The sequence below is a fragment of the Peromyscus maniculatus genome, chromosome 12 (genome assembly GCF_049852395.1).
Source record: "Peromyscus maniculatus bairdii isolate BWxNUB_F1_BW_parent chromosome 12, HU_Pman_BW_mat_3.1, whole genome shotgun sequence".
Classification (NCBI taxonomy): domain Eukaryota; kingdom Metazoa; phylum Chordata; class Mammalia; order Rodentia; family Cricetidae; genus Peromyscus; species Peromyscus maniculatus.
The window spans coordinates 74,272,219-74,299,236 of NC_134863.1; the positions used below are offsets into that span (position 1 = coordinate 74,272,219).

The 27,018-nt window shown below is 42.5% G+C and overlaps 1 protein-coding gene across 4 annotated transcripts in view; it reads right to left on the minus strand.

The window, feature by feature from the left end:
- Nucleotides 1-27,018, minus strand: part of App (amyloid beta precursor protein) — a 231,206-nt gene that overhangs the window by 72,410 nt on the left and 131,778 nt on the right. For 2 of the 4 annotated variants that reach the window (XM_006987944.4, XM_006987945.4), the window contains exons 7-8: nt 17,257-17,424; nt 1,237-1,370 (exon numbers count right to left, since the gene is read on the minus strand). In XM_006987944.4, the coding sequence (XP_006988006.1) occupies nt 1,237-1,370; nt 17,257-17,424 (302 nt within the window). The remainder of the gene's footprint in view (nt 1-1,236; nt 1,371-17,256; nt 17,425-27,018) is intronic. The other 2 variants (XM_006987946.4, XM_006987947.4) reach the window with 1 other exon arrangement.

Here is a 27,018-nt window from a genome sequence, read left to right on the forward strand (position 1 = left end):
ACACCTTCTTAAATGACCTTTCTAATGAAAAAAAAATGTGAAAAAGTCTAGTTTTCGGAAGGATTGATTTCAGTTGGCTGTTCCAATTCAGCTGGCTTTCTAGTTCAACACACTTTTCAGGTTTTCATCATGGGCAACTGGTAGAATGTAAATTATAGTTCATGGCCCAAAGTATTCTGGTCTAGTGTGGTTGTAACACCCCTTTTTCTGAGTTCTGGGACACATGTTATAGGTAGTCTTGTTTAAAGAAATAGTAACCGTGTCCTGCTTTCTGAGATACATCATTAGCTCTGTTTAAAACAAGGGTTTTCTTGTTATTCAGGCACAGTGATGCCAACAGATCAGGAGATGGATTTCAAGAAGACAGTGGCTGGTAACTCCCAGGGTCTCTGAGACAGAGCCAGGGTCAACCCCAGGCAGGACTGGCAGGAGGGAGGACTGAGCAAAGCCTTAGAGATCATTTAAGGAGAAGGGGGAGGAAAGATGAGGTTAAGTGGCTCAGGAAGTTTCCCGAAAGGTATGGTGCCTGTTGCAGGGTGATGAGAACAGGTGGATAATGGCTGCACCATAAAAGCCAGATGAAGAAGTTGGCTGGGATTTGGCCCAAGGGAGCGGGCATAGCTTCAACTTGTAGGCATCCTTCCTGCGGGACCACACACTTCTTGGGAAACAGCTTCTCTCACTGGGCTGAACGCTCCAAGCAGACCACATTGGCTGGCTAGTAAGCCCCGGGGATCTGCCTGTCTCTGCATCCACAGCACTGGATTGCAAGCACAGGCCATCAGGTGTGGCTTTCTAAATGCGGTTTCCCGGAAACAAACTCAGATTCTCATGCTTAGTGGGTAACAGCAATTACAGCAGTTTACTGAGTGAGCTGCCTCCAGAGCCTCCACCTTTCCATTCTTTAAATAAATTTCACCATGCACATTTAAAGTACATAGCCTATTATGTATGGGGAATGCACAGAAAATCAAGTTTACCACAGTGTCACAATTAACAGCCATCATGTCCACAGAGTACCTTTCTTTAGTACAGAGACACAATTTAATCTGTGTCACATCCTGCAAAATCCTCCTGTACGTGCCTTTACTGGATACTTTCGGGGAGAGCCCCAAATCCTAGTTTGTGTCTTCATAGAAAACATTTAAATTAAACTTTTTGTCTAAAGATAGACCAAGGCAGAGGCAAGCCCAGATTTCCCTGTATTACAAGGCCACAGAAGGGAATCCACTGTACCTGGGACATCCTCTCGCGGTGCTTAGCTTCCAGCCTCTCTTTGGCTTTCTGGAAATGGGCATGCTCATTCTCATCCCCAGGTGTCTCCAGGTACTTGTCGACGGCATCAGGGGTGCTGGCTGCTGTGGTGGGAACTAGGAGAGAGAAGGGAAGGCAGGATGAGAAGAGAAAGAGAATGCCCAATTGTTTTAAGAACTCGAGTCACGTCCCAGGACAGAGAATTCTGTAAAAGAGTATACAGAGTTTGCCAACGCTGCGTAAAGAAACACCCAGAGAGACATTTCACCATGGCTAGAATGTGTTTCACCTCTTCAATGCACTGAGAAAAGGCTCCTTTTAAACTACAGCATTAAAAATGTCTTGCCCAGACAGGCATTCCCAGAGCCATCATCACTTAATATGGCCATGTTTTATCAAATCCTCATGCTTTGCTTGGCTATTTTGTAATTTTGAAAGTAAATAATGGTTGTCATCAATATCATGCATTGTAATTCCTGCAGAAACCAATGCAATCTGAGAATAAGGCTGTTGCAAAATTAAGGCACCTCGGTGAAATGGGAATTCTACACATTGTGTTTTAGACAGCTTAATTACAAAGCCACCTTCATGAGAGAGTATGTGACACACCATGGAAAGAAATATAAACATCAATAAGTGCAGTTTAGAAACCACAAAAGGACATTCAGCCTTCACATATTTGGCAAGAATCTATAATTTATTACACCGTTTGTCAAAAAGACAGTAATTTCTATTTTGAAGTCAATACTGCCGAGCAGCGTCTGAACTGTAGCATCCACTGTGGTGTTATGTGGCAACAGGGATACTTACAAAACCAAAGAATGAAGTATAAAAAAGATGTTCTATTCACGAATGAGTAGTGAGTAGCAAGAATTGACAATTTAAGAGTGTTAAAAAAAAAGAACAGAGAAAGTTTAAAGAAGAATATGTCTCTCCTCTAAACACTAAATGACATCACCATCCTCAAATAAATGTTTATTCAGGAATATCAACCACCATTCCAAATATTCTTTTCACACTTCTCATCAAATTCTCGGAGTAAGAGGCCGGGGATGTAATATCCCCAACAGAACTTGAATGAGAAGTCACAGCTAAGTCTTCTGAAGTTAGACTCTTGTGTACATGTTTCAGAAAATGACTGGAATTAAAATAAAAGGTTTGAGCATGTCAACAGAATCCAGAATTCATTTCGCTAAATAAGAGAAACATGCATTCTGATTTCTTTCCCTCTTCTTTGGTCGTTGGTTAATCATTTACTTCTCAAAAAGTAAAAGCATCTGTCCAGGTATGGCATTTGAGCAGAAGCGAGGAGGCCAAGGCTTGTTCCTGGAACCTTAAAGAGCTGCCCCCATCAAGCTGGTAAAAAAGGGAACACTTGCCTGATGGGGAGAAGGAAGGAGGGTCCACTCGGGACTCTAAATTAGGCCCAGCTAGATGTGAACCTAAGACAATATTTTTACACCAGATGGTGCCCAGTGCAAGTAACGTCAGCACTCTGAACTGCAGGATTTCGATCTAGCGGTGAAAACATGCCTTGCCTCCTACAAAGTGCCAATCACACAACGTACTTCATGCTCACCAGTCTCTTTTCTGACTCTTTTATGTTTCACAGAAGTCTTTTATGTTAACTTTAGGAAAAATCAGATGCAGTTATTTCTAATTCACTGAAAATAAATTAGAGCACAGGACTATGCAATATCATCTACAGGAAAAGAAACATACATTTTTTTTTTCTAGAAAACAAAGCTAAACTTATGTATAGCCCACAAAAACACTGAAATGAGTAAAATATGTGGTTTCTTAACCTGAATGACTAAAAAAACAATTTGCAATTTTAAACACTGTCTGTAAAAGGTATCAAAACAAATGAATTTGCTCGGCACCAACTCAAGCAAATCAATACACATGTGTTTCTTAGCCACCTTCTCCAAACTGGCTTCCCCTGGATCTCATCACTTTTCCTCTCTTACTGAAATGATAAGTTACAGTAAAAACCAGTAAATAAAATGCATTAGGCTGAGGTGAGCAGGCAAACTGTGCTTTGCATTTTGTACAGCGGGGATGCACTGATGCAGTCTGCTCTAAGTACAACCAGTATGCAGCTCCCCTTAGAAGAACATACTCTGATTGGCCTAAATTGAAATGTAATACTAAGTAATACTAAGAACAAAATAATAATCAGGAAATAAGCATGTGATGTAGGTTTAACAGCACCAAGGTTATTTCAAATATACTTCTTATAGGCACATGGAAATCAACATATTGCTTTATTACCATTTATTCTGTTTCATCAAGATTACTTCTATGCTAGTTAATCTGAAAGAGCTACCAGGTGCCCAAGTCAATTATCGTTTTGTTTTGTGTGTGTGTGTGTGTGTGTGTGTGTGTGTAAATGCACTCGCACGCAAGGGTGCTTCTGTATAAGATTAGCGTTAGCATCTGAGGGCTAAGAAAAGTTGACTGTGCTCTACAGAGAGACTGAACATAACAAAAAGCCAAATGAAGAAGGTATTTGTGCTTTCGGATTCTTGCCTGCTTGACCTGGGACATTGGTCTTTGGCCCTTAGACTGGCTTTGCTGAGTCACCACCTTACCCATCATGTACCTATCAGTCTCAAACACTACAAACAGCACAGAGGTCAATCCTCAGAATCAGTTCCTGGTTATTTATTAGGATGCACGTTTATAAGAATGTACACACACACACACACACACACACACACACACACACACACACACACACACACACCATTTTCCTGGAGAAAAACCTAAGGAATACAATTTTTCTTCAAGGAAAATTGTGAGGAGTCCCGGGTACAACCTACTATTGGAGTTTAAGAGAAGTTCCTTCATGCTAACCCTTCATCTGAGTTGGTATGGGCGAATGAAATGACCCTGTATGTAAACTGCCTGGCAAAACAGAAGACCATTAAGTGGAGGTGACAGTGACAGCACACATTGATATTTTAGTGAAGCTGGTCTTTGTCACTGTTCTCTGGCATGGAAGCACCTTAAAGAACCACCCAGAGACCTCAGACTCTGTTGCCCTAAGTCCCTACATCTGAAAGCCACGATGCTCCCAGGACCAGCTCCTGTATTGTGACAAAGCTCACCTCAGGCCAGAGTCTTGTCAATGCAGGTGACGGGCAGTGGCCCATTCATGTCCCACAGGCATTTCTTCTGGGGAAAGGAGTGGCCCAAACAATACCAGTTTCTCTTTGTCCCAGAACACAAGCAACAGGAGCTGTATTCAGGTCACTCAAAATGGGTCACTGTAGCCACTCCAAAAGTGGAGACAACTGGCTTTGGGAGGGTTTATTTCTGCTGGAATGTTTATTTAATTACTTTATTTGTTTGTGTCTTACACACACAGGGTCTTCTCTTAGCCTAGGCTGGCCTCAAACTGGCAATCCTCCTGCCTTAGCCTCTACTTTAGCCTCCAAAGTGCCCTTGCCACATAACACTAGGCTTTTTTTTTGTTTTGTTTTGTTTTGTTAAAATACAAACATGAAACAAACCTTTGAGTTTTCTTAGAAGCTATGATATGAGCCTAGATTTCCAATGGAGCGAAATAACAATCACCTCTTTTTATTACCATTTATTGTGCTGGGCACATGTATTTTCATTTAATATGATGGGAGTGAAAACTACCCTATTTCACTGTGCAGAGGATAATTCAATATCCTAAAGTAATCGGGATATGAATTCAGGATGAGGTGGACCACAAAGGGGCTAGACTATTTTCTGAGTATTAAGGAGCTAATTTATCCACACATCCAGGTCACTGGGAAGCAACTTGGTTGTCTTATCTTTTTATTGAACACGACTTAGCCAGGAATACGGTTTGTTATGGATATGCCGGACTATTTCCTACTGACTGGCTGTTTTGCTCTGAACTCTGGTAAATGACCTCCAAAAGAAACAGGTCATAAAACAGCGGCCCCTGGAATACTCATGAGTTTTCACCCGAGGCTCCTACTCTGACGTGCCCACTCCTGCCCTCTGTAAGCAAGCTGGGGAGAGGGGATTGGCCACCCTTCTACAGGTCTTCTGACTCAAGGGCTAAACACAGCTCCAGGTTGTGGCTCTCATATCATTAGTGTTGCCAGTATCCAGGATACGATGCACAGACTGCTAACTTTTTAAGTGACCCTCCGACTTAAAAAATCACAACAGTAAACAGAAACAAAACAACAGAAAAGCACTGCTAATTCACAGTACAATATTGCCTTGGGATGAACACCCTACTTCCAAATATTCGGTTTAATGGTATGTATATAGGTATGAATGTATGTACAACCTACCTATCTAACCTACCTACCTACCTACCTTCCTACCTACCCACCCATCATCCTGCTTGTTGTCAGCAAGCATGGTATCATACTTTGGATTAGGAATGTCCCCCAAAGATTCATATATTCACAGATTAGTGTACTGGTTGGTGCTATTGGGAGATGGTACAAACCTCAGGAGGCGGCGGCTGGAGAGATGGGACAAGTCACTTGGGGCATGCCTCTAAAGGTCTTACTTTGTCCCCTCTCACCCAGTCTTCTCTTCCACTACCATAAGATGAGTGGCTATGTTCTGTGACCTGCTTCCCGCCACCATGGTCCCCAAACAAAGTTGTATGACCGCTGATAGAAAAAAAGGCAACAGTGAGATCCAATAAACCTTTCTCCCATCAAGTTGGCCTTTTCTGGTATTTTATAAGTACTCGAAAGCTGTCGTGACTGGGAAGCCAGAGGCACCTGACACATTTAGGTGGCGGCTCTAGTGCCATGAATGTGCTTTTTCACTTCTCCTTTATTCTCCTTCCCAGGAGGGTCTCAGCTCCTACCACATGCAAATTCTGTGGGCAAAGAGCAGTGCCTGGTGGTATAATATCCTAGCAAAAGAAGCAATCACTACACACACACACACACACACACACACACACACACACACACACACACGTTGTTAATAATATATAATTTGTATATGGAGGGGGGGAAAGGAAACCGGATGACAGGGGAGCAGGAGGAAAGGGGAGACGACAGGCATTAAGCAGGTGTCCAGACAGAGTCATAATTATGAGGAGAGGGACATTCCGACACCTCGTGGCTCACTGCAGAAGAACCTGACAAGGAGATGCAGAAACTAACAGCGAGGTCCTAAGAAGTAAAGAATGTCCGCCAAATTCCAGGGTAAGCAAATGATGAGGCCACAGTAGAAAAGGTCAGGGTGAAAATGGTAGGGACAAACCACAGGCCATGAAGCCACAGGGAGGAGCAACAGAGTGTTTGGGGGGTCAGGAGGAATGTAAGATGTGCTTTAAAAAAGATCATGCAGGAGCTGAGGACAGGGCTCAATGGATAAGAGAGCTGACTGTACAAACATAGGGTCTTGAGTTTGATTCCCGGACCCCATGTAAAAAGCCGGTCATGGCTGTGGACATGTAATCCTAGGAATGCGGAAAGGGGAGACAGGATCATGAGGGAGGCTTGCAGCTGCCAGTCTAGCTCTTAGGTTTCATGAAAGATCCCGTCTCAAGGAAATAAAGCGGGCAGTGACAGAGCTGGACCCTCATTGTCTGCCTCTGGGATCCTAATGTGCACGTCTATGCACACTCACCCACATATGGGCATATAACACACACACACACACACACACACACACACACACACACACACACACACACACACAACTTCTGGAGTCCCGCTCCTCTGCTTGCCACATATAAGAAGGAACATGGGTGTGTCTGTTTCTTATGATAGAACTTTGTTACCTAAATCAAAATCCTAAGAAGCTGAAGATTATGGGAGCAAATTTCTTCACACATGTGAAGGTCCATCTCACTTTTAATAACGAATTACTAATGCAGCACCTGCTGTATATTCTTAGGTCTTCTCAGGATCCACTGGAAGTCTGTTTTCTGAGTGGTAGGGAACAGGCTTGCTTCTGGTTTCTTAATTAATCTGGGGGGCGGGGATGGTCTCTCACAAACCACCCCATTCCTGAGAACATGATGCCGGTTTCCATACTTGCTGTCCCTTGAGACAGGCCTTATCATGTGAGGAAGTTACTTTAAAACAAAGTGAAACTCACTGAGGTTTCCTGGATGTGGGTGAGATCACCCTGAAGCTCAGGGGATTCAAGAAGACCAACCATCAAGTCAAACTATACAGACAGTGGTTTTCGTCAGTGTTGTTACAACTTCCTAATCACTCCATAGTTTAACTGTCCTTAGGCACAGACATGGTTCCTGGTTTCCCTATAGATACCAAACTCCAGGATACTCACATCCCTTATGTATATTTGGGTATAACTCTGAGTATCTAATGGGCACTGTCTTTTTCCAGACTGTTTATACTACTGAAGACAATGAAAATATCAAAGGGAGCAGTTTTCTTGCCATATTGTGAGGACTAATAACAAGAAAAGTTTGTGCATGCTCAGTACAGAGGCTTTTTATTTGACTCATGGTTGGTTGACTACATAGATAAGGAAAGCATGAGGACTAAGGGCTGACTGGACACCAGTTTATTTTCACAATGACAATTATAGATATTGTAAAAAAAAAAAAAACAAACAACTGTCCCTACAGTTTTCATATCCATTTGATTCCTCAATCTCCAGGGTGACACCATTTTTTTTTTTAAATTTTGACTTTTACATTTACTTATTTTATTTTGCGTGTGTTGTGTGTCATGGTACACGTGACAGGTCCTTAGATAACGTGTGGGAGTCAGTTCTCTCCTTCCACCAATGTGGGTCCTGGGGATTGACCCCAGGTGGTCAGGTGTGGCAGCAAGTGCCTTTAGCTGCTGAGCCATCTCACCAACCTGGCGTGACACAAATGTACAATTATGATGGAGCCATCCTACCTTCAAACGGTGATGACCTTGACCACCTAGACTAGAACACAGGACAGAAGAATGATTCCTAAACAGAAGTCCATGAATAGAATCTAGTCCATACACTAACACTGGCTCAAATGAAATCTGGTGGTCTCATCTGCTACACACACACACACACACACACACACACACACACACACACACACACCGCCCCCGCCCCCATGAGTTGAGATAAAGTAACTCATCTCTACACCGTGGGCTAGGGAGGATCACAGTGAAGACTAATGCAACTCACTGCCATGTCATTGAAAATGCTATTTGATTTAGAGCTAGTAACGCTGTCACTGGAAACGGCTACAAGTTATGGGACATGGCAGTGTGGATAATTTATGTATGAGTGAAATACAGACCTGTAAAGGAGGATTTTATGGGAAAATTTAATCTCAGCGTGACAGGGCTTTCAAACTGCCACCTCCATTTAAAACATTTTTTTTTAAAAGATTTCTTCATTTCTCTAATTTCGAAGTAGCTAAAAACTCTCAGGGCATTCAAAACCTAAACACTGATCATTCTTACCGAGTTTGAGATAGACAGGCCATTCATAACAGGAAAATAAAAGTTTGTGATCTTTTAGTAGGACACTAGATTGTAAAAAGGAACAGAGGCGCTTTGCCTCATGTACCCTTCTGTCACAGCTGTTTTACAGCCGGCTCTGTCTCGGTTGCAGGAGAACACTATCCATGCCCTGCACAGACATAAGGTGATAAAAACATAATCTACACTGTGTTTACTCTTTGCCAGCCACGCTACATTTCTTTTTTATGTCTATGGACTTGTACTGACATGGGTTTTTTTTTTTTTAATCAGATATATGAAATGGATGTGGAAGCATGAATGTCAGCATTATTTTTATTAATATCCATATTCCCTGCATTTAAAAGGTATCTTCAGTCTGAAGGTAAACAACAAATAGACAAAAAAAAAAAAAAACAACAACAACAAAAAAAAAAAACGTGTAAAACAAAAGAAATAGTAACTAGAAGCCAGAATGGCTTGATCGTAGGGTACTGTTTCTTGTTAGTGTGCTGGAGGCTTCCTCAACTTCATTACTAGTGGTTCATAAAGGCATGACCATCCATTACTGTGTGATACTTTATAGATGAGTTCAGAGTGCCACTCTTCACTTTCATAGAAGTCCTGATAGTGCTGATGGAGCCTGAACTTCTCTGGAGGCCTGAGAGATTAGACCAATTTCATTTTACCCCAGACTTCCAGAGTAGTCTTTCCCAACTCACGTATGCTCTCTATGCTGGGATTTAATTCTACTACATCCCTCATCTCACTAGTAAATTACTCACTGTGGACCACTTAGCCCTGCTAGAGTCTCTCAAAAGGCTTAGCCACAGCACCAGCACACCTGGGTTTCAAAGCAACCTTTGTATTAAAGCGGATGTGTGTGCCTGTCGGCTGCTCTTCATTTTATTGTAATCTTTTTATGTGTGCGTGTGCACGCAAAGGCAAGAAGCCAATGGAGGGTGTCTTCCTCAGTGGCTCCTATTCTATTTATTTTTAAAGATGGTCTCTCACTAAACTGAGAGTGAATTCATTGGATAGGCTGGCTCCGCTCCAGAAATCACCTGCCTCCACTTTCCACTCCAGCGCTGGGGTTACAGATACCTGTGTTGCAAGCCCTGACCTTGCATGTAGATACCGGAGGTTTAAACTCAGGAATGCATGCTTACATCACAGGTACCTCACCACGGAGCCATCTCCTCAGTCCACTGGCTGCTTTAAAAAAAAAAAATGTGTCACGGGGACACATATTTACTGCTGGTGGCTGTAGCACTCTGTAGACAATGAAAGTGAATGCACAGCCTGACAGAAAAACATGGCCAATCCCTTTCATAAAAAGGACTCATTTCCACACCTTTATCAAGTAGCTAAGGGATGGAGCACATATCTGATAAGCTTCCTCTAATACAGCAAATAGCTCTTCTCAAAAAAGAAACAAGTAAACCAACAAAAACAAAAGCTGGTTTGCGAAGCAATTGAACCGCTCGCCTTCTTAAAATTTTTAATCATTACACTTTTGAAGAAAACTTCTTTCTAAGTATTTCTGCGCATCCAACTCCTGGATTTCATATTTTTCTTTGCCTGGGATATATAATTTAATGCAGGACTAGATCTTTAAATAATAATAATATTGTTGTTGTTATTTTTTATTTTATTTTTTTTTGAAATAGAGTCTTATTATGTAGTTTTGGCTGGTCTGGGAGTAACTCTGTAGACTAGCCTGTCCTCGAACTTGTAGAGATTCACCTGCTTCTTCCACTTGACTTCTCAAATTAAAGGCATGCAACCAGCATACCTAGCCCAATAATTACTTTTAATACCGTTTGGCAGTCTAAAAACCTATCATAGTTCCATTACTGGTATTAGACAATGTGCCAACAGAAACTGATGCCTCCTATTTCACAACTTGAAGAATGAAAGGAGAATAATTAAAAATAACAGTCCACATCTGGTCAGAGGCAATGGCTGAGGGTTACATTGGTACCCCCCCCCCCCACCGCCCCGATCACGCTTGCAGAGTCACCCACTGTCATAACCTCCTGATACAACAAACTAACAAGACTCCTAGATCACACTTACATGTGGACAAAGTCATCCTTTCTCCTCCTTTACAACGTACAGGGCCAGACCTACCCCCACATGCTGTGATCATGGACCTACGTTTGTCCACAAACACCACGCGGAGACACAGGCAAACAGAGAAACAAGGCTCCCAAGCATCTCTTACAGACAGCTGCTCTCAGGACGGGTTGTGGGGAAACCATGAAGAAACAAAGAGGGGGAGGGGTGTGGAGGTGAAGCAGGAGTCACGGGGCCTGCCGGTTTGTGTTCTGCACCCACAGCAGCTTACACTACACTACACTGCCACCAGGCCTCCTGTCTGTGGAACGCGTATCTATAACGGACCTAGTTATACCTAGTCAGGGCGGAGAAAATATTAAACCTTTTCACAGAGGTACTGGGGTAAACTGAAGCGCAGTGGGAAAGTGGGAGAGCCTGGCAGATCTCTGGAGCCCACAGGCATGAAGTGATTTGTGTACTCTACGTCCTGCACATACTGGGCCACGTGTGGAGAACTGTTAGTTATCGAAAGTAGAGAATGGCATATAGATGGGAGGGGTCTGGGACGCTGCTAAACACCCATAGGTGCTGAAGGGACTATCACGGTGAATTTTCTGGGACAAAAAGACAAGTATATTGAGGCAAAGAAACCTTTGTGCCAATGTTTACAACACAAAGTAACTAGAAACGGGTCACCCTGTGGGCAGATTGCTTGGGGGGGGGGGGGTGTCAATCCATTGGGTAAAAAACTGGCGTGGTGATCTTGGTGCGCATCACAGCGTTTACCCGCTCGCCTTTTCAGATTCAGTCTGAGGCGGACGGTATGTGGACAGGCAATGCTCTTCTCACTTTTGAAATAGGAGCTGCTCACATACTTCCATAATAATTCCACTGTTTTATAAATGCTGCGCTGTAGGGACTGGAGGTGAGGCCCGTGGGTCAACTCAACGGAGAACTGACCTCAGAAACAGCTAATGCTCAGGAGGTTCTTTACCTCCAACGGAAAGACGTTTCAAAGAGATATGAACCCCAGTTTTCGAGTAAATGACAGCTCTTCAGTCTCACGTCCCTCACTTACATTTGTGGTTTAGAGTGCTCTGTGAGGGCAACGGCAAACAGTAAGTGTCCTGAAAATTGTGATGCTTTTCAAAGTTGTTATTTTTTTTTTTTATGGCAGAAATTGAAAGTCTAGCAATGCCTGATTCAAGTAATAAGTATTGTCAGGAAATGATTCATGACGGGGACCCACTGCACAGTTCTTTAGACATGTAGTCTTAAAGCAGTTCAATGGAAGAGCTTTTTCTAGCCCACTTAGCATCTATTTTTCCACTAGAAGCCCTTCAGACAGAGCATCTATAAAAACCAACTACCTCGGAGCAAAGCGATGCCGTTCAATTAACTCTAAGCGGGTGAAGGAGCAAAGTATAAACCTGCGTGGTCTGATGGAGCAGGCTGGCTCCCCTTCCCCTTCTGCTCATTTTTTTCCCTCTGAATTGAGTCTGCAATCTGCATTTGACCTCCAGGTGACCATGACTTTCAATTCAAATGTGTGGCTTTACTATAAATAAGGCAGCAGAGCCACCTGGCTATAAATAACTAGAAATTATATGCTTTCGCCCGTATGTTGGTACTAGCCCCGCAAAACCCGTCACTTGCTGTGATTGAATAGTCTCTGTAGGGAGACAAGAAATACAGCTGACAAAATCAGCCTCCCAGGATGGAAGGGTGTCAGGGTCTGAACCACACTGCAAGTGGAAGCAGAAAGGGAGACTTCCAATTTCCGTCTGGAAAAATGTTATGTATATTTTATGAAAATAAATTCTCAAAGAAGGCTTATCAATTAAGAAAAGTGAAAACTGACAATCTTTTCTATACTGAAGGAAATAAAATTGATGAGAACCGTCATTTTTAAAAAGGACGAGAAATGGACATCGTTGCTACTCACATGCCAGGCGTTGCTGGGGAGGGATGCGACTATTTTTCAGCTTTTCCCTGTTTCCCCTATTTTTTCAACACGTGCTTTCCGAACGTCAGAAACTGTCTAACCTAAAAGATGTCAGAACCAAATGCTGAGCCATTTGGCGTGGACCACAGCCAGGGTGTCATTTATGTTTCCAACACGGTCCTCCTGTGTCTGAAGCCTCCAGCCAACTCATGAAGTGCTTGAGGCCTCATTTTTTCCCATATGCACAGAAGATGTGAGGAGAATGCACACACGTGGGCCAGAAAAAGATCTGCAGTCTTTGGAAATCTGGGAACAATGCAACCCACACAAATTAATGTTCTAGAGGAAAATTTTCACCATAGCAGGATATAGGTTTACTGTGTCAATAAAAAAACACTTCAAGTATTATCCCATCATTGGCATTAACTGGACTATCTTATTTGAGGCCATATTGAAAACCGATAGTGTAGTATGAAATCTTTTGTAAAGTATATAATCATCTATACTATATCTTTAAAAATGCTTTTATTATTTTTTTTAATCAGCTTTGAGGTAGGATTTTCCCACCAGGATAATGATGATAAAAGTGAGTTTTACTTATAAAATATCTAACTGAAATTGGGTCTCCTCTTCAGGCTTCACTAAGTATCAACAATATAGCTCATCCCTAGAAAGGGTGGATCTATTTCTAAATATAGTCTGAATTTTAAAAATGAATATTGATGTGTTTGATACCACATTTTAAAATGAAATTAGACTGATTTGACAACCAGATAACAAATACTGTTAAGACCAGGAGTTTTTGGTTGATGCAATGCCTTTTTATAGGAAATTTCTCTTTCCTACCAACAAAACCTTAAGTGGAGCACCTCATATCAACTAACATGCACTCTGGGAGAGAAGGGTAATCCTGAAATTTAGGTGGCTGACCTCTCACCTGCCAATTGTTGTCATTTAACACACAAAACTGTAAATGTGCATATAAATCTGTCTTTGATACACAACATTAAATTTTAAGGGAGGGGATACCTCTATTAACAAATATGATTTCATTAAATATAGAATATTGGCAGCTTTAGCTTCTGCCAAATTGGGAAATACTATATGTATGATATTTCATGAAACTGCACAGATCAGAAATATAAGTAGTTGAAGTTGACGCTCTCGCCCCACATCTGAAGTTGCCTGGTAAAGCTGGAGGAAATGAGGAGCAGGGCAATGGGCAAATCCTGTGTACTAAAAGGCACCTGGTCAACAATCACAAAACCCACGCACAGCAGGTGATGAGAGCGAAAGTCACATCCAGCCATGCAGCACACTCAGTCCCTGGTCCCTCCCCCACGTCGACGACAACATACGTTTAACAGGATCTTGGGGAAGAGGTTCATGGGTAGTCTTGAGTAAACTTTGGGATGCTATGGAGAAAACAAGAGAACAAACTAAAAACAAAAATAGAAACACGGGGATGATGGCAGAAACACACTCACACGATTCATTCAAAACTAAACAAACAAAATGGGGGAACTGAAATGTTCAACTGAAAAACAAGACCTCAGCAGAGAACCAGAGGACACACAGATGAGATCTGCCCCCAGTGGAGACTCGTACTGCAGAGTGCTGCATGTGCTGGCGCGGTCTGTCAGGACATCAGGAAATCTGCTGGAGGAATTATGGCTCTCTTCCCCCTCCTCAGCACCAATTATCCTGAGCTCCCTTCAATGCCTTCCTCACAGCAGCTTTTCCTGTTCACAAGAGACTTCTGACTCCTGGCTAGGCTATGTGATGAAGCTTCATTCTCCACTCTTGACTATCTGCCCATGTGACTGATCTGCAACCTCTCTGTTCTCTTTCCTCCTTTTTACATTTTAATTTATGTGTGTACACATACAGGTGTACACACACACACACACACACACACACACATACACACACACACACACGAGGGGACCAGAGTTATCTTCTTTGATCGTTGTTCGCCATATTGTTTGAGACAAAGGCTCTCTCAATGAACGTGTAGGTAGGTCACTGACTGGTAGACTGGCTGCCCAGCAAGCCCTAGGGATTCTCCTGTCTCTACATCCCAAGAATACACAGACTCAGGCCACAATGCTCAGCAGGTGATGGAGACCCCTGAACTCCGGTCCTCTGGCTTGCATGGCAAAGGTTTTACAGACTGAAGCGTCTCTCAGCCCTCCTATCCTCTGTCTTCTTTCTCCATTGGTTCTGAGAATTGAACCAAAGTCTGGCACCTGCGAGGTAAGCATTCTGCTACCATCTACATTCCCAGCTGCTTTCTTGATACTTTATAACCCGACCCTGTAAGAACCAAGTCAGAACTCCTGGCCCTCTCTAATAAAACTCTATTGGAAAATCGTTCAGCAAAGTGTACGCATCAACCCAAACCCTGATAAAGGTATATGATGTTTTATTCCCTGCCCAAAGTGTTCAAATGGAAAGAGCATGAGGGGAGGTTCACCATAGCGTCCAAATCTTGAGGTGAATTCATCTCTGCTAATAATATAAAGCAAACTTCCTCATTGCCAGGAAATGCTATGACATTCCAGAAAATAAACCTACCTTAGGGAAAGGGGAAAAACTTTAGAACTTTGCCAGGAAATCCTCACCTAGCAGCTAAACCCTTGAGAGTGTAGCAACAAAGGCCCTTTATTCCAAAGGCTCCTGGCTACAGAATCCCTCATTGTATTCCATGTTACCTAACCCAATTAATCTCTGGGTGAAAATGAGGGTGGGTATCTTGAGCTAGGCAAACTGCTCTTATCCAATGAGCACCCACACTTGTTTCTACAGAAGACTGAAGTAGAGTCATCTCCTAGGAGACCAACAAGAACTTTCCAGGTCTCATCCAAGTACCAGCTACTTCATGACTTAAGGTGAATGGAACAAATCTTTTGTTGTTTTGCTTGATTTTATGATTTGGCTGGAAAATTAAGAATTTTCCCAGGTACTCCTGGGTAGGGATTGCGTCCCTGTAAATACAGGAATAAAATGAAAGAATCTCTCAAAAGAGAAATGCACAACTACTAAGATCCTTGAATAATTAATATTTCTAACTTGTGGTCAAGAATGAACAAATACAGTTGACTTAACTTGAAAGGCTATTAATAAAAGCAGGTATTCCATGGATCTGGGACATGACTTCTTAAGGGCTGACTCTCTGGGGAAATATTTCATCTTGCACTGAAGTCATCATGACTCCATATAATTGTTCCCTACAAGTAAAGAAAGCTCGATGTTCCAGAGAGAGTCACTGCAATTTTCTTCCCTCAGCCTTATGCCACTGAAAGTGGCTAGCATTATTCTTTTGCATGCACTTGTGAATTCACGTGTGAATGGGCACACCATAGATCTCACGTGGCAGCTAGAGGTCAAACTCAGTGCCAGCATATGCTTTCCACCTTGTTGGAGACAGGGTCTATTTCAACTTGTTGCCCAGGCTAGGCGGCCCCGGAGTCCAGGTGATGCTCTTGTTTCTGCCTCCCATCTCCCTTTAGAAGTGCTAGTATTACGGAGGTACCAGCTATGCATTTGGGTTAAGTGTGTCCTGGGGATTCGAACTCAGGTCCTCATACATGCACAACAAGCACTTTTGGTAACTGGTGCATATCCTTTGTCCTCGTCTACCTATTTCCAAGGGGAGGGGGGAAAATAAAAGCTTGACAAATACATATGTTCTAGATTCAGGGAACAACGTGGGCGTCTGTGGTGGTTTGACTGAAAATGGCCCTCATAACCTATAGGGAGTGAGTGGCGCTCTTAGGAAGTGTGACATTGTTGGAGGAGGTAGATCACTGAGAGTGGGCTTTGAGGTTTCAGATGCTCAGGTCAACCTCAGCATCTCTCTCTTCCTGCTGCTTCCAGATCCAGATGTAGAACTCTCAGCTGTCCTCCAGCACCAGGTCACCGTGCCACCACGCTTCCTGCCATGATGGCAATGGACTGAACCTCTGAAGTGTAAGGGAGTCCCAATTAAATGTTTTCCTTTATAAGAGTTGCTTTGGTCATGGTGTTTCTTCATAGTAATAAAACCCTAACTAAGACAGCATCTCAGGCTGCATGAGTTCAATTCAATCAAATTTCATCAACAAAGTAAAAACAAACATGTGAAATAACAAAGGAATTCACTACAGCAATCTTGTCAAGGCAAGTGAAGCTTCATGAGCCAGCTTCTAGTGAGAGACTAGTTGCACATGTGTACATGCAGAAACATGAACGCATAGGTATTTGACAGACACAGAGTATGAATTTACAGGAAGGACATAAGAAGACAAAAGCTGCTCTAGCCCCTTTGTAAAGAGAAGCAGTCAGAAGCTCCTGCAGGTTGCAAGAACAATCTACCACAGCTATCAAAGATTACATCCAAGACCATGCTTTATTAGAAATAGATGGAGAGATGTGCTCATGATCGTGGAGACTTCTGGCAATTAGAGAAGTTGACAGGAATGCGGTTAGTGGTAGCAACAGGCCCATTCCCAAGAACAAGGGGGGAAAAAATCAATCTGTCACAAAGAGCAGAGTCAGTGGCGAGAAAGACGAAAGGTGGCCAGGCTGGAGGAAGGGTCCACTTACAGACGCTGCCACACACCGCCATGCAGTATTCCTCCGTGTCAAAGTTGTTCCTGTTGCCGCCACAGCCGCCGTAAAAGAATGGGGCGCACTTCCCTTCGGTGACATCAAAGTACCAGCGGGAGATCATTGCACGGCATGGCCCGGTCTCGGCTTGCTCAGAGCACACCTCTAATCAGAGGAGATGTGGGGAACCACATTTAGCATGAAAAGGCACCTTTTGGCTGTTCATGTACACACTTACTCATCTTAAGCACCGGCCTCCCCAGTGGTAACCAGGGCTGGTCTTTGGTAGCACCTATTACGTCTTCACTGAGGAATTTCATCACCTACCCAGACTCAGACTCACCTCTCCCACAAAACAACACATTAATGTGTAGGATGCAGCAGCAGCTAAAGGATTTTTGGCTAGAGGCAAAAAGACCTTTTTCTTGATTTAAGGATAAAAAATATTTGCACACCAAAAAATTCGCTTAAAAAAAAATCTCTTAAAAACAACTTTGAGCCAACTGTGATGTAAAAGGATGGTTTGGGTTGTGATGCCGCCCACAGCTTAAGCTCTCACCAACTTCTGACTGTTTTCTGTAGTAAATGATCATCTAGACTCGTGCATAATTAACCACATCCATTTTTAATGTTTCCAGTCTGTCCACTGATTAAACCTGAAAACGTATGTGTTATCTATAAGCGTGACTGACAGTCAATCATGATAACTCTAAGAAAAAAATTTTTAGTGCATTTTTATCTTACCCTTGGCCCATAATGTAGTAGACAGTAATATATAGCAAACACATTCAAATTTATAAACATATACCACACGTTATTTCACATTAAAACACACCTTACCTGTCAGTCTGTCTTGCTACTGTCCCCAAAATCAGTTTCATAATCCCCGTTGGCTTAAAATACAGTAATCCAATCAGGTGCCTTTTCAAAGTTGATCACAATTAGAAGTCAGAACTCTATGGACTTCCTATATAATCTGCTTTTGCTGTAAGTAGAACAATAGTCCCATGTCTTTTGGGGGGTTTGCTCCCCACCCTTCCTAGCTGACCCTTCATATATGTACATCTTCTTTAGACTCGGTTTTACTAACTCGCCCAAAGGGAAAATACCTTTCTAAAAGATAAAAGCTGTGCAAAATCCAGAGCCCCTAGGTTACAAACAGCCAGCATGGGGAAGAACTGTAGACTGTTGAGTCCTAAGAAGATAATTAATCTCTGGGTCCCAGCAACCAAAAAGACCATCCTTATACTGCCCTGCAATACTCCAAGGTTACATAACTTTCTTCAAACAAACAGAAAAAAACAAATCCTTGGCAGCAGCCAAAAGAAACTCCCTGAGACCTGAAGGGAAGGATGTTCTTTTTTTTTGTTTTTGGTTTTTCGAGACAGGGTTTCTCTGTGTAGCTTTGCGCCTTTCCTGGAGCTCACTTGGTAGCCCAGGCTGGCCTCGAACTCACACAGATCCGCCTGGCTCTGCCTCCCGAGTGCTGGGATTAAAGGCGTGCACCACCACCGCCCGGCGGGAAGGATGTTCTTGAGCCCACTCCTACCTCATGGAGTACACCTTTTCAATTTTCACTTTACTATACCTACTTTCAACTGCTACCTTCAACTACTATTAGTCCATGTCCTGCTCAATTGTCTGTTGGAGATACTATGCACCTGGATATTGTATCCCAGAAGATGCCCCGCCCCACCCGGATCTCCTGTCAATACCGTAATCAAATAAAGACAAAGATCTATAAAGAATGGGTAAGCCTTGGGCCTTTGCCTCAAACATGACTAAGGGGACATTCTCTGTGTAACAAGCATGTAAAATGGTTCCAACCTTCCCACAGTTTGACAAGGACACATCACCAAATACGCCCCATTCAATCTTCTTAAAGCCCATGGCCCCTAAGCCTAGCTTTTGAAATGGTTCCTGTATGGAATTCTGGCATAGCATAAAAACTGGCTGGCATCTTGATGAAGGAACCCCATCATTTGGTTCTAGCATCCCCAAATTAGACTGGTACTCTAAGTAACAAAAAGAAAATTAGTTGGGGGAGGTGCTTATCAAGTGAGTGACAGCAGCTTCTGGATTGTAGTCCACATGTGGGAGTCCTGGGAAGCACAGTCATCAGCATCCTCTGCCTTGAGAGCCTTATCATCTATTTCAACTGGAATAGATACTTTCAGAAAGGATTTTCTATGTTTCACTTTGTTTCTCCCAGCGATCTCAATATATTCCTGTCAAGAGACAGCTCTCACTATGTATCTCTCTCTGGTAGCCCTGTTGTGGGCCTCCTCTTCTTCCTTTTGAGGGCTGGAATTATACACATGCACCACCATGCTTAGCACCCTCGTGCATGTTTCTAATGTGACAGCGCTCCCCATCCATCTCTTCTCAGGTCATATTAATGTCAATATCAGACCATGGTGCCTTGCACTGGACTTGCAGTGTGGCCACAAGAGGAACAGAAGTTGCGCACTCACTGGCATGGCCCTCAGTCAACAGAGCCTGGGAGCAAAATCTATCCACATTGATCTTCAGCTTACACCTCTCACAGCACTAAATAGTGAGGTCTCCTGCTGCTTGTCTGCCCCAGGCCCTGCAGAGTGCGTCATGGCTCCCATACAGGGGGATTGTTCTCTGAAGCTCGCTGAATAACAGTACCAGAACCTAAGCACAGGCTAGGTAACGGGATAAAACAATGCCAAATGCATAATGTGTGTCGGGGGAGAGGATAGGGGTAGGTCTGTGGGAGACTGCAAGAACTGTGCTAAAGTGTACCCTCCCTTCTGCACCCAGCAGACAGCCAGTGGATCACGCTGCTTCTGATACCAGAGTTTAATGCATAGAATTAAGAAATGTAGATTCTCAGATTCTGAGGGGGAAATTCTCAAAGCATGATTTTCTCCACATTCTGTGAAACAGGCTTGATTAAACACAATATATTAGACATAGATAATACAAATGTGCTTCTTTGAAAATCCCCTACTTTGTACTTTTTGTCTCTAATTGTAGAGTAGAAAGACAATAATACAGTTGACTTTAGCAATAAATCGTTACCCGTCTGACTTAACAGTGAAACAAGATGAAAAGAAAGGTGAAGACATTCACATCAGCAGTGCTAAGTATGTTGACCATCAATATTTCAAATAAATTTCATTTTGCAGTCTACATTCAACCCACCAATAACGAAAGAGGCTGACTTCAGTGTCATTTAAAACAGCCCTGATCCAGGTGTGGCGGTGCACACCTGCCCATCCCAGCTCTTGGAAGTCAGAGGCAGGAAGACATTGATGAGCTCAAGGCCAGTCTAGTCTACACAGCAAGTGCTTGACCAGCAGCAGCAACAACAACAAAGAACAAACAAAAACAAAACAAAACACAACAAAACCCCAAAAGAATTATAATACTAACAAAATAAGCATGGAAAACTCTTTTACTTTTTAAAAATCCCAATTAAGTTATAGGGTTCATTTGAATACTGCAATATAATAACACTCCAACAGCCTAATTTATCAGAACCAAAAACTGTGTTCTGTAGATAAATTTTGTTTGATTTTTTTATAGATGAAACAAATTTTAAATCAACACATGAGAAAAGTGGTTACTCTTAAAGAATGTGCTTCGTTCCAATGCTAAAATCACATACTTCTAAGAGAGAAATTTCATTCATCATGTGTTGTGAATATTAACGAGTAGTCATAAAAATAAGATAATAAATCTACCAGGAAATAAATGAAATATTTATTATCTAGTAATCATATTCTACTAAGTATAATCATGCAAATTAGGCCAGTAAGCTGGAGCTGAAGTTTTATGGCAAGTCTCATGTTCCAAATATGGGGGAAATGTCAACAAATCACACAAGTAGCTGTGCACCTTACTGAAGCCACAGACTCAGGAGGAAGCCAGGTGCTGATTTGTGACAGACGTCTCTAGCACAATGGTTCTCAACCTTCCCAATGCTGCGACCCTTTAACACAGTTCCTCATGTGGGAGGGACTCCCAACCATTAAAACTGCTTTCCATGCTACTTTGTAACTGTAACTTTCATGAATCATAATTTAAACATCCATGATTTCTGATGGCATTAGGTAAACCCTGTGAAAGGGTCATTTGATCCCCAGAGTGGTTGTGACTCAAAGGCTGAGAACTGTGGTAGCAGGTGTCCTCAGTTGCCTAGGCTTTGTACTTAAATGTGCAGTTCTCTGTCACTTTAATTAGACCTGACCTGGTTCAACATCTCCCTGTGCAGGAAGGTTTCTTAGAAAACGGCACCTGAAGGAGATGGGCCCGTGAAATGAGTTTTACACTCAACAGTGCCCCTGCGCTGGTGCTGTGAGGGAGCATCGAGACAGTACCACTGTGTTTCCTCAACCTTGGTTTCCGTTTCCTGTTTGACACTCAGCGTGGTACCAACAAGCTTAAAACTAGAGCAAGGTAAGAATGAGGTAGAGCTCGTGTCATGGAGAAATCTGAATGAGGGATTTGCCAAGAAATTGCGTTTATCTGGAAAAAATAAATCATAGCATTTGGCTACTTCCTTCATATAAATATCCCACCACTGGTATGTCAAGCTGCAGTGTTTATGACTCCCTAAATTCCTCAGTCCTGTAATAATTAGTTTTCACAGTCTAGTAAGGATTGACTGTGCCACACGGAGAAAAACCAGGACACACATGGAAAGCCACTAGACAGGAAAGCTTTCCCTCCTTGTCTCCTCTTTCTGGTCTCTAGACCAAAACCGTCAAAACACAAAAGGCAGAAAATGGTGCTAGATCTTTTTCAAAGTATGGTCCATGAGCAGCCACATCCCTCCCCGTGGTATAGGCTCTGTCAAAGCCATGAGTGACTCATGAATAGCAAGGTTTGATAAGCGCCCTGCAACCATGTGGTGAGTGTGCGAGGGCGTGGTTTTCCTGCCTGTGTTTTGAGAGGCAAGGTCTCATGATATAGCTCAGGTTGGCTTGAAACCCCTCTGATCCTCCAGTCTCAGCCTCCCAGATGCTAAGATTGCATGTGTGAGCCACTGTGCCCAGTCAATTTATTTAAATGTCATTGAAATATATTCTATTAAAGATACAATATACAGTCACGTCACATCTTAAAAGCATAAGAGCAGAGGAATTGGTACAAATTGGAAAAAAGTCCGGTTTATTAAAAGAAGTTCATATATATGTGGGAAATAGTAGATAAAACATATATATGAAGATTTTTTTTTTTTTTTTTTGGTTTTTCGAGACAGGGTTTCTCTGTGTAGCTTTGCGCCTTTCCTGGAGCTCACTTGGTAGCCCAGGCTGGCCTCGAACTCACAGAGATCCGCCTGGCTCTGCCTCCCAAGTGCTGGGATTAAAGGCGTGCACCACCAACGCCTGGCAAGATTCTTAAAATTAAGAAAAATATAGAAATATGGATAAACTACTTTTAATCAATTATCAATACATATTTATCCCACTCTACATAATCAGCTGTTTTCAAACATCAAAATAATGTCAACACCTCTGCCTTAAATCCAATGCTGAGATAATAATTCTCTTTTATTTTAAATCTATGAAAATGTCTCTTCTCCAAAATGTGAACTCTAGTGACCACCTTCCCATGGGGCTTATGCAGGGTCACTTGGCTCGGCCTGGGAGGAGGGGACTGGACCTGCCTGGACTGAGTCTACCAGGTTGATCTCAGTCCTTGGGGGAGGCTTTGCCCTGGAAGAGGTGGGAATGGGGGGTAGGCTGGGGGGAAGGGAGGGGGCGGGAGGGGGGAGAAGGGAATCCGTAGCTGATATGTAGAACTGAATTGTATTGTAAAATAAAATTAAATTAAATTAAAAAAAAACAACAAAAAACACATATACACAAAAGTAAACAAAATATTTTAAAAGAATTCAAAACGTGACATTTTCCCATTCCATCTCAAAAGTTCTATTCAACAAAATGCAAGTAGAAGAAAAGCATCCCGTTCTCACAAGGATGTTACCGTTTTACCATTATGAGATAAACACAGTACACCTGTCCTAGCTCTTCTGCCCTAAACTCACTTCCTTACTCATTCATTTTACATCGTGAGTCTGGATTTTCTAACATGTGGGCTGCTGTCTTGAAAGCCAGGGAACTTGTCAACACTTGAAATTGAGACTGTTTCCATCCTCGTCTCTTCTGGAATACTTACTCATCCCCTGATAGAATCCCAAAAGGACAGACATCCTGTGCTGGCGTAAGTGCCTACCAGCCACAGGTGACTCTTCAGCAGGGCGAGATGGTGCAAGACCCAGAGCAGCAGGTGTTCGGGCTGCAATCCACCCTGCTTTTTAAAATTCTGGACACCCATTACTAAAGGAACTAAATCTTTCCATTAAAAAACATGGCTTTGTCACCTGAGCCAATGCACCCTTGGACTTGAGAACTAACTGAAAAGGAGAAACGTACATATAGTTATATGAATTGTATATCTCTACTTTGTTGTATCGCATTTTAAGGAACTTTTTTTTTTTTTTTATTAAAAACTGTTAAAAGTAGCCGGGCGGTGGTGGTGCATGCCTTTAATCCCAGCACTCGGGAGGCAGAGCCAGGCGGATCTCTGTGAGTTCGAGGCCAGCCTGGTATACAAAGCGAATTCCAGGAAAGGCACAAAGCTACACAGAGAAACCCTGTCTCGAAAAACCAAAAAAAAAAAAAAAAAAAAAAAAAAACTGTTAAAAGTAGACTTAGAATTTGCACTTCAGGAACAAAATTTTCTTACGGTACACATCTCTCTGAATGTGCTATGCCACTGGATTATGAACTTTGTGGATGGAAAATTAATGAAGTTCTTATTAAAAACAAGACAAGCAACTTCGCATATACTATTTCTCTGTCTCTAAGTCTCTGCTCCCCAGTCTTGTAACTTGAGCACCCTGACTGCTGCAGTGGTCTTTCCGGATTAGGGCGGTTGAACCACACAGAACACTTAGATGCAGCACTCCGTCCCAGCAAAGCATGTACGGAATGCCTCAAAATCAAGGACTGCTCTGTCACAGGGCAGGAAAACACAGGCGGCCATCTGCCACATGGATGGTCAGCGCTGCTACCAGTTCCGCTGACCTTCAAGGGATGCTGCACTTGGGGCTCCGCATGCGAGTGCATTCTCTTTGCCCTGGTTGAAGCAGAGAGGTCAAAGCCTGCGGCTTGCTCCCGAAGGAGGCACTGCTGTCCCTTGTCCTGTCCCCAAGCACACTTTAGGATTTGAGTTCATTTTACGTTCATGCAGGGCCAAGTTTACTGTTTCCCCAGACTCTGTGAAAAGTTAAATAGGATGGACAAAGCCAGAAATCCACAAGTGAGGTCCAGGGTTCCTTGTGCCATGCTTTTACAAAGAGGTAACAATGGAGATAGGAGGGATAAGCTAACAAAGATGGCTTTGACTCATTTATGAGGCTTGCTAGACTTCTGTCTGTTGGTCAGTTCCTCTCCCTTTATAACCACTTCTTCACTGGGCCTTAGGTGAAAACTCCCAAGCATTTTCTTTCCTCCAGGCTACCAATGTCCTTTTCCACACAGTGTGAACAGATTCCTTCTTAAAGACTGTGCAGGTCTGGATGGAAGGACCCGAGCCTCCAATGTTCCTGTCCCCGTGGCCCGAGTAAGCAATGCTGCGCCCAGTATGTAGAAGTGCCCCATCAATATTAGAGGACGCCTTCCAGTCCATCAACGGTGCTCCTCAGTCCGCAGGAGACCAGGCACTGTTCACGAGGTCAGTCAGCTAACGTAGAGCAGTGTTCAGACAGCAATTTTTAGTTTCACAAACACAACTGTTTAAAAAGTCACCTGTATCAGAGTCTCTCTCTCTCTGTCATCTTACTGAAGAGTTTCCTTCCACAAGGCATAAAACAGTCAAAAGGAATAAAAATTCTTATCTTGAAATGTGGCAACATTTAGTACCATCTTGTTCAATTTTCTGCTAGATACAAAATTTAATTGCAAATATTTTGATATGTGGAATATATTCACACACACAAAAAAACCTATTTTAAGCAAGAAAATGAGTTCATGGTGCATTTTAATGGTAACAGAATGCTGTCTGTAAACACCAGCTCTGTTGTACCAACAGATCATAGATGTATCACACTGTAATTAAAACATCAATCTGTTGGTTTACCTTTAACACTTCTAACCGGTAGTAAACATTAGTTCTCTAATGTTCAGAATATATTAGGGGATTGAAATGAGGTCTACAACCACAATGACCACAGACTCAAGGCTGGGTACTTCCTGTCTACCAGGAACTGTGCTCAGTGGTTCCCAGGGATTACATCACTCACTACTCACAAAGTAGCTAAATATTAGACAGGTATTATTAACCTCAGCTTCATGGAGAGACACACTGAGAATTAAAAGCTGCTTGCTTCATGCAAGGTTGGCAGTTCACAGGCTGGATGGCTAAGCAGGACTCAAATCTGAGCAACTGGGCTCACAACAGAGTGGAAGTCTTCTGAAGGTATTATATTAAGTACTTAGCATATATCATGCAAAGAGAGGGAATGTACAAAGTAACTTCAGTACTTACATGAGATAGTAAAAAGCAGGTTATTTATCTGGCCCAAGACCATAAAATGATAATGTCTTCTGTAAACACTACAGTTGGAGATGGGGTGATAGGCCAGTCTATAAACGGCTTGTTTTGTAAACATGACTTGAGTTCAATACTCACATTTTAAAAAAAAGCCAGGCAAGGAGGTACTGTTTACAATCCCAACCCTGGGGAGACAGAGATAGGTGGGTCTCTGGTACTTACTGGCCATTTAGCCTAGTTTATTTGTTGAGTTCCAGGCTAGTGAAAAGACCCTGCCTGCCCAAAAAGTAGCAAAAAGAAAGGTGTTTAGGACCTGAGGAATAATACTTGAGGTTATCCTATGACTTCTATACACATATACACATGTATGAATATGTACCTGCATACACACCTACATGTACACACACACACACACATCAACTTGATATTAATAAGTAGTATCTGGAAAATAAAGGACTTATAGAATTCTTTTAATGGACAATATTAGGGGCTAAGAAACATTTTCTGGAAAGGCCAGACAATACATGTCTTGGTCTTTTCAGACAATATAATCTCCTTTGCAACTACTCAACTCCTTGGCTTGGCTTCTATAGCATAAACATAGCCAGAAACAATATTTAAATAAATGGGGCTGAGTCTCTTAGGAAAACCTTTGTCTTAAAAAATAGGTAACATGTTATTTTTGGTCCCTGGGATATAGTATTCTGACCCTTAATCATCTGTTATTAGCTGACCTCTGGTCATTATTATCATTTAATTTAAAAATAAAAAAATTCCAGAAACGCTCAGAGCAGAAATAAAAGATACATCCATGTCCATAGCACTTACGAGGTATGCAACTTAAATGGGATAGTATGAATTTAGAAAGAAAAGTAAAAATAACGCTTAGTAAAACTGAAATAGCCCAGCTCACGAGTCCCAAATCCTGGCTTCATCGATTACTGGTTACACGACTAACCTATTTTTAAAGTTTCCCAAAGACTTAATTGTCTTGACCTGAACTGTGGATGTAACTTTTCTACTGTATACCATGGCTATAAGGCATAAAGGGCAGAATTCTAGCCTCAAAGGGCAAGGGGAATGGTGAGCCAGAAAACTTGTATCTGCAATAAAGAACTCAAACCTAGATCTTGCAGAGTCTACCAGCAGGCGGAAGCACATCTATTCTAGCCTTACTGTGCTTTCCACAGGAGCAAAAACTTTAGTTGGCAATGGAGACACCAT